The following is an 8,664-nucleotide window of genomic DNA, read 5'->3' as shown; positions in this document are numbered from 1 at the left end:
GAATTAGGAACTATTCAATATTCATGAAGGGCAGAGCTATATGACATCACTGCAGGTGGGTGGAACTATAAAACAGATGAACTGGAAGCTTCTTCAAACAAACACCTCTTTATTTACACACTGACTCTAGTGATCACTCACAGCTGACATTCACTCAAAGGTAGGTGATGGAAATGTAAGAGCTTGTTCAGTACTCTAAAATAGTATCAGAATATATCATTCAGTTGTTTGATATCTGCTGTCATGTCACTCTACTAAAGGACTTTAGACAGAAAGTACTTGAACTTCAGACAGAATGAACAGTCTAATTTATTCTAATTTAATTCTAATTCTAATTTAACCCCAGAGGAACTGGGGTTAAATCTATATGCAGCTTTATTAACAATAACACAGATAACAGTCACACAGGCATGGATCGATAACCAGGGAGCAGGGGTGCAAAGAGTACTGAAAATATGTGCTCAAGTAAAAGTATCATTACTTTCCAAACAAATAATGTGTAACTATCTGTGTACAAACAATAAAAAAAACTATAATCTGTCTAAATAAAGTTTCCCACCTCACAAGGACAACTTAGACACTTTACAGCTCAAATAACAAATTTCACTGAATTGTTAATATGGAGCTTTGATAATACAAGCTTCATTACATTCTCATTATGTTTGTCCCATAGACCTCTACTGCGAGTATATTTACTGTAATAACATTTTGCATTTTGTTTTACAAACAAAGGGACAAACAACATTGACATTCTACTGATGCAGCCAATGCAGATGAAATCACTGTAACCTAAAATTATTCCTAGAAATAATTCATTAATATATTATCATCTGTGTCCACAGGGTTGAAGTGGGCTCAGAAGTATGCAGGTACAGTGTTATTGACACAATTTTCTTTAATTTTTGATAATGATAATGAAGATAATGAGCTGAAACACGGACTTCTGACGTGTGTCTCTTTTCATACAGATTACATAAACACAGAATTTTTGTTTTCGATTTGACTTGCACGATTTAAAACCTGACATTTCAACGTTTCTTTTGATATAAGTCTAATTTTTTTGTCATTAGTATTCACTAAGTTACAGTTCATTTTCTAAGAACTATCAGATTGGACTTTGTTCAGAGGGAGACGAGAGATCATGCATAATTTTAGTTTTCTTTATTTTGCAAAAAGCACAACATTGTGTTTTTACTCTGAGTGTATACAAATAAAAGAATATATTCTATAGTTTCAATTGATATATTACTTATGTCTCTATGACAAAAAATGACGGAGTATTTTAAGGACCAATCCCAATTCTATTTTATACCCCTTCCCCTTCCCCTTACCCCTTCCCCTTGCCCCTTGAAACAGAGTGTCAAGGGGTAGGGCTGAAAATATTCCCCTAAGAAATGGGACACCACTACTAGACCGTTACACGTCATCATAAGTCGTCGCTAGCTCCTACGTCATAGATGCGCCGATGTTTATCACACACTTCTAAGATGCCATCGATAGCTGTAGTGATCTCTGTTGCTTGGGCGACAGCTATTTTTTACTATTAGTGCACATATCGCACAGTAATCAGGCACAAGCAACATAAACGTTTAACAGATGACTCACTCCCAAAGTTGTTTTGCTGTGTATTTCGATTTCAAGAAACGCTGCTCGTTTTCTGCACGAAAACGTATGAGCTTGCGTGTTTCCTCAGGAGTCCCTACATACAATACTGATGAATAAGCACGCAAACTGAATGCACTTTTTGTTTATATCATGTAACGTACACGTATTTATGGACGTAACCACAACAAAACAATACATTAATCAGGCATGCAGCAAAAAGACAAGTTAGCTGCCACCGGATTTGAATTTATGTTGTCAAATCAACGCGGCTTTCAATAAAATATAAAAAAATATGTTGTGGAACTATCATAAAGTAAAAAACATTAGCAAACTTTTTTCATAGCAATTTTAACAAATCTTTTTTCGGAGAACATAACCGTATACATGAACACAAGATTAAAGGCAACATAAAACAAGTGATTATTTATTACTAAAATACTGTTTACCGTAAGAAAATACTTACATTTATGGGTCTCTCTGCTCGCTCGGTTGGCCATGTTGGAAATTTATCATACCCCTTCGTCTGAAGTGTGGTCCCGAAAAATCTTCGTTTGAAGGGCTACCTGGCCCTTCCCCCTACCCCTTCCCCTCCAACCAAATGAGAATTGGGACACCCCTACCCCTTCACGTGAACGCGCGAAATAAAGGGGAAGGGGAAAGGGGAAGGGGTAAGGGGTAGAATTGGGATTGGGCCTAAGTCTGTTTTGCTGCAATGTGAAAAAAACCCCTGCAAAACACACCGGCGCATTTTCAGACCTCAGGGAGTTCATTTGACTATGGACTAGCCACTTAATCAGTTGGAGGACCTATAGTCCCACCCTGTAATCTTCCCACCCCTTTGTTCCTATCCTCTCTGCTGGCTCTATCCACTCCCCTAGGCTCACCTGCTCCGCTGGTACCTCCCAGCTCCTTGGCTCTGCCCTCGCCGCTGACTCCCACCATCTCTCTGGCTCTGCCTTTGGCCTCTTCACCACCAGCTCGACTCTGTGAGGCAGATCCCCTGGCTTCACCTCAGGCCTCCAGACCCATGTCTTCACATTGGCCTGCCAGCCCTTCTGCTCCGCCTTGGCTCTATGCTCCTTCAGCTCATCCCTCTGGCTCCACCTTGGTCTTTCGTAATCTTGGTTTCGCTGTGCACTTTTGGGCCTCCAGCTGCACCTCAGCCCTCCACCCCTTTGGTTCCACCAGGCTTCTCCTTCCCCCAGCTCTGCCTTGGTCCTTACTTCCTCCGGTGTCAACCCGTTCTGCCAGGCCACCGTTTCCACCTTGGTCCATCAAGCTGGCGGCATCGCCTTGAACCTCCAGGCCATCGATGTCGTTCTGGACCTTCGTCCTCGCAGCTTTGCTGGGGCCTATATCTTGTTTCACCATTTATATATACTTCCTGTTTGGTTCTGCTGCTTGTCTGGTCCAGACTTTATTTAATGTGTGTGGATTATGCTATGATTTCATCTGGTTTTTTCCTGCATGAATCTCTGTGTTTATAAAATACTTTATATATTATATCTGCATCAAATATTTTGGATTGCCATACATGTTTTGACAGAATCATTTTGTACTCCTTATAAATATGGTCACCTGTTCTGACATATTTTAACATTGAAAACATGATGTTTAAAGAACAATAACTGTATATGAAAAAAGGAAAAATTAGGAGATATATAGTAAAATATATTGTAAAATAATAATTTTATTATTATTGTATTGAAGAAGTAATTTTTGTATATAAACGGTGGAGATTTTACATTGTTACTGCAACAGAGAAATAGCTAATTCATTTTAAAATTAAATTTAAGTACAGCAGGTATTGGGAATCAAAATTGTACTGTAAAAACAAATGTTTCTAGGCACTTCAGAGATGTTTTCCAGAACACCTGTGGACTAACTTGGATTTTCCCACCTGTAAAGGGCAGAACAATTTTCCAGCCACACGTCAGACTCAAAGTTAATCATCATCAGAAACTTCAGTGCTTTCAGAAACTAAACAGGTCTCCGGTTTCATTAGCTTTTTGCCAGTCATATTTCAAATCTGAAATGTTACAGAATGGCATTTATCCTGTTTGGCTTCTGTTATTGTTTGGGTTGGGCAACAGTGGAGCATTGAAAGACCCTCATCCAGAACTATCGGATCAGGATCTTTTCTGGGGAGCGGATCAGTATGACTTTGCCATCATGCTGCGTGCCGCAGATCTCCAGTGCTTCTGGCACTTTGCTCACTATGGTGAACGCTTCTACTTACACTTCATGGTAAGACATTGTTCTGCATTTAAATATTAGTATGAACTTGAATCGTTTGAATGTTTCAGCTCAGTATGTGTGTGTTCAGGTCCAGCTGGTGACTGGTGTGGCCCTTGATAGACATCTGTCTGTGACTGTTAATGCTCCGAGCGGATTAATAGTCGGCAGAGCTGACGATGCAAGTGGTCAGATTGCATTCCGTGTTGAGGAGACTGGTGAGTCTCACCTTGATATGTGTTTTTGTACACCTGCTGCCCACGTTATGAACAGAAAAATCATCTGTTTTTTTCAAAGTGAATTTCATGCGGACCATGCAGTGAATGCCAGACACAGAATAATTCACCCAGAAATTAAAAATTAATGTTGTTCCAAATGTGTATATATTTTTTTTAACGAAACATTAAAAATTATACTAAATTAATGTCAAAGTACCATAAAAAAGTCACACTTTCATACTCCAAAAATAACAAATTTAAAAGTTGAATGAATTACTAACTAACTAACTAACTAACTAACTAACTAACTAACTAACCATCTGTATCTGAGCAGGTTTTTATCAGATGTGCTTCAGCAATTTCCACAATCGCTTTGGGAGCATGCAGGTTTTCCTGAACTTTGGTGTGTATTACGAGGGACAAGAGGAGAAAAAGGAAGAAGAGAAGAAAAAGAAAGAAGAGGATATGAAACAGATAAACAGTACCTTGTTCTTCATTGAGGTAATAAACAATAAAACACATCCTTACTGTAATGTGATTTCCTTTTAGTTATTATAACCTCCTTACCTATATGTTTTAATTTCTCATTAATCTCATGTGAAATATTCAATAGATTTTGTTCTTTTTGACAGAAAAAAGAGACTTCTTGTATTTCACATATTTTTTTCCCACTACTCAACTGAATAAACTTTACCTACACACAGGAGAGCAGCACCAGACTGCAGAAGTTTGTCTTCCACATGTGGCGTCACTACAACTACGAGCGAATGAGACGAGGAGCTGATTTCTACCTGCTTCAGTCCAACTCCACTTATGTGAACATCTGGTCTGCTGTCCAGAGTCTCGTCATCATCACTGCTGGATACCTGCAGCTCAGCTTCCTCAAGAGGCTCTTCAAAAGCAAACCAGCAGAGGGCGACAAACCCCGCTGTTAACGAACTCTAGACCTGTGACTGTTTCACCTCCATTTATAACCTGATCTTAAAAAATTCATACATGGCTGATTCTTCAACATTAGAATTGTTTTATTGTATAATGGGTTTATTTTTTGTTATATCAAGGCGCCATTTTAACTTTTTTTTTTTTTTTTAATTCTTTTCAAATGCTTTTTATGCAGAGATTTCTTTATTTTGCCCTTGTCCCAGAAAGAGACTTTAGAATATTAAAGGTTAAATTCACCCAAAAATGAAAATTCTGTCATTAATTACTCACCCTCATGTCATTTCAAACCCTTAAGACTTTTGTTGATCTTCAGAACACAAATGAAGATCTTTTTAATGAAATGGATTTGTGTCTCTCCATTGGCAGTCCACGCAACTACCACTTTGAAGCTTCAAAAAGTTTATAAAGAAACCGGAAATTTTTAGACCCACAGATCAGCGGTATGTCTGGTGCAAAAAAGGCAAAGTTTATGAGCAGAAGAACACCATCTTCATGATCAAACATGCAGGAAGTAGAAATCTTGACTGTATGAAGGACATCATGAATTCTTTGAAGTATAAGATGGTGATGCCTTCAGTGCAGAGACTGCAGCTTGATGAGCAGTGGACTTTTCTGCAGGACAGCCATCCCAAAGTACAGTATACATCCAAATCTACTAAAGCTTGGTTCAGGGATCAGTCTGTTCTTGAGTGGTCTGTACAGTCTTCATATTGAAATATCATTGAAAATATTTGGTGGAATTTGTAGAAAACAGTGGTAACATGGAAACCAAAGACTAGCAGTGACCTTGAAGCTTTTTCAAGTGAGGAATGGGCCAAGATTGCAGTAGAGAAGCTTCTAAGCACTTACAGGCAACGTTTATTGGAGGTTGTAAAGAATAAAAGATTCTGCACAAAATTTGACTTTTGGGGGTTGAATAATTTTGTTCACAAGTTTAGAGCCAGTTTGATTTTTCATCAACTTTACATTCTCGGGATCACTCAATAAACTTTGTATAATAGTTTACTGATGCTTCTGATGAATTGTTTTCATAAATTTTTGTCAGCAGCAAAATGTCTTGCAGGTTAAGGGGGCTGAAACATTTTGATTAAAGGAAAGGTGTGTAGAACTCAGTTTTGTAAAATTCATGTGGCCCTCTAGTGGTGAAGTATGGAAGTGCAATTAAAGGGATTGTCTTTCCTACAGTAAATAATATAGATAATATTGTAGTGGCAAGTTTTGCAGGGTGTTACAAACCCCTTTCTTTAAAATCTAGGGAAATCAAGGGGTGCAACATTAAAACACTGAACGCATACTGGAAAAACAATCACACACCATTCAACTTGTCTGTTTATTACAGTGAGACCAGGACAAAAATTTAACCCAGGATATACTTATTTAGCTACATAAATTTACAAATTATATCCATTTTGTTAACCAAGCAAAAAATTCACAAAAGAACGGGGAAAAGAGAAAAGAACGAGAGCTTGCCAAATCAAAGAAAGAAACAAAATATAACCAATCTTACTAAGCAGGAAAAAAACTTCTAATCTAAAGGTGATGATACACGTGGCAAGATTTTGAGCAATGTTGCCATCAACAGGCAACCTGATGAGACACAGGGCAACTAATTAGGGCAACGGACAGTTGGCAGCAACTAATCAGAGAGGAGCAAATCTTGCCAATCCAATAAATACGTTATTATAAACACTTGTTAGGCACTTTATTTCAACTTTTTAAATATTTTCTTCATTTTAATTAAAAATAAATGCCTTTCCGTTCTGATTTGTAATAGGAAAAGGAAGAAGAACGAGTTCAGCAAAAGGCGGATTCGAACCTGCATCAATTGCATCAAAAGCTACACTCATGTGCCATATGCCCTACAGCCTATACACTACTATAGACGTTAAACAGGACCTGTCTTTTTAGTATTTAACTGAAAACATTCAATGGCTTAATTACAGCTTACAAGCATTACATTGGACAGTTGTTGGTATTTCAAGCTTTATCGCACTCCGCTCCACTGAAACCCGTCCCTCAGCCACAGAAAGAGGAAGCTTTCCCTCCCTCTAAAGCGAGGGTCTGAATCACATGAGGTCACGAGGGGCCTGCTACCGCTGAGGGACGAATTCTGTGTTCCCTCAGTCTGAATAGGGCCCACATTGCAATCAGAACGGGAGAACCTCCATGTTCTAGAACATGAAGTATTACACTGTGATTCGAACAGGAGAGCCCACACTGCAATTCAAATGGAGAGACCACAATAAACATAAGACATGAAAGCTCTCATTTTAGATGAACAGGAGCTCACGTGCATTCGAATGGCATTCCTGCATCCAGATGGATACAAGCCCTGTGAGGCTGAAGTAACTTTGGAAATAATACCTTGATACCCCCACAGAGCAAGCCAAGGGCAACAGTGGCAAGGAAAAACTCCCTTTGCAGAGGAAGAAACTTTGGGAGGGCCCATCTTTCACAGGCTGGCAAATTATTCAAACACTCATTTATAACACATTGTGACTATTGAATAAAAACTGCATTAAATGTATGACCATTCAGGTCTGAAGATGAACAAAAGTCTTACAAGTTTGGAATGACCCTCATGGGTGTGTAATTAATGACATAATTTTCATTTTGGGGTGAACTGACCCTATAATCAGTACATAGCATATAATGCATTGTTGATGAGTTCAAAAATAAGAATTTTAATATTTAACCTAACACATTTCTTTGGTACACACTTTTTTCTTTCCCATTTGTTACAGAATACCATGACTCTTCAGGTCCCTCAAATTACCATATCACAGAGACCAGTTGGCTGAACATCCTCGCATTTTCCCTGAAGCACAATGTAACAGACTTTAATGGAGGACCTGTTGAAGCTGTTAAGGTTATGTAGTGGAGATGGTGCAAACATCCCATGTAGCAAGTACATGTTAGAAAAGGCGTTTAAAGACTTTGAGGACAAATCGGAATAATATCATTATTGTGGTGTTTACAGCTCTTACATTGGCTGTCAAATTTGCTCATCAACCCAAACTGCAAGACAAAGTTTAGAGTTGGGTTGGGTTTTTATTTGTATACTTAAAGTTCGTTTGGAGAATGGACATATTACAAAAATTTACAATGACCAACACAGAGATGGAATAACAGATATTTCTGATGGGAAGTTGTACAAATATCTGAAATCAGTTAGCGATTCTTTCTTTTCCCTGTCATGCAACTGTGACAATGAATGAAATACATTTAATGAAATACCCCGAAAGAAAAGAGATAAAAATGTAATGCTATGTGCTTTGTGGTTTGGGCCATCTAAACCACTAATGACTAGAATCTTCAAACCTTTTGTGGAGGAATGGAAAAGTCTTGGACTTTTCAGTGGCAGGATACAGTAGATTACTCAATCAAAACCGCAAATGTCTATGCATTATGTGCCATGTGATACTGTTGCACAACCTTTTTAGTTTATTGGAGAGTATTGGTGAGGGCACTGTCTTTATCTAATTGTTCAAGTGAGAAAAGGCAATGGGAAAAATGTTTGGAGGAGACGCCAGACCTGAGAGATCATGACACAACTGTGCAAATAGGTGAGATTGCCAAAAATAATGAGCAAATGGTACATTTTTTTCTTCCATTTCATTGACATTGCTGTTGTGAACAGCTTTATTATTCATCAGAAACTGTC

General features: G+C 38.3%; 1 protein-coding gene across 2 annotated transcripts; it reads left to right on the top strand.

Moving 5' to 3' along the window:
• Positions 1 to 3,215: 3,215 nt before the first annotated feature.
• Positions 3,216 to 5,255, top strand: tmed6 (transmembrane p24 trafficking protein 6). Of its 2 annotated transcripts, XM_048158895.1 has the most exons (5): positions 3,220 to 3,593; positions 3,699 to 3,852; positions 3,932 to 4,058; positions 4,393 to 4,559; positions 4,763 to 5,255. In XM_048158895.1, exons 2-5 carry the CDS (start codon positions 3,778 to 3,780, stop codon positions 4,991 to 4,993), a joined length of 600 nt encoding a protein of 199 aa, XP_048014852.1. In that variant the 5' UTR covers positions 3,220 to 3,593; positions 3,699 to 3,777; the 3' UTR covers positions 4,994 to 5,255. The 2 variants fall into 2 exon arrangements, with proteins under 2 accessions (XP_048014851.1, XP_048014852.1); XM_048158894.1 differs by having other exon boundaries at positions 3,216 to 3,852.
• The last annotated feature ends 3,409 nt before the right edge of the window (positions 5,256 to 8,664 follow it).

The sequence above is a fragment of the Megalobrama amblycephala genome, linkage group LG15 (genome assembly GCF_018812025.1).
Source record: "Megalobrama amblycephala isolate DHTTF-2021 linkage group LG15, ASM1881202v1, whole genome shotgun sequence".
NCBI classification, from domain to species: Eukaryota; Metazoa; Chordata; class Actinopteri; order Cypriniformes; family Xenocyprididae; genus Megalobrama; species Megalobrama amblycephala.
This window is presented reverse-complemented; position numbering and strand designations above follow the sequence as displayed.

Bases quoted from the DNA above. Each gene is read 5' to 3' on its own strand.
- tmed6 (XM_048158894.1), top strand. From the start codon at position 3,640: ATGTTACAGAATGGCATTTATCCTGTTTGGCTTCTGTTATTGTTTGGG. The intron at 4,059-4,392 runs GTGAGTCTCACC...GTATCTGAGCAG, and splicing joins ATTCCGTGTTGAGGAGACTG to GTTTTTATCAGATGTGCTTC. The intron at 4,560-4,762 runs GTAATAAACAAT...ACCTACACACAG, and splicing joins GTACCTTGTTCTTCATTGAG to GAGAGCAGCACCAGACTGCA.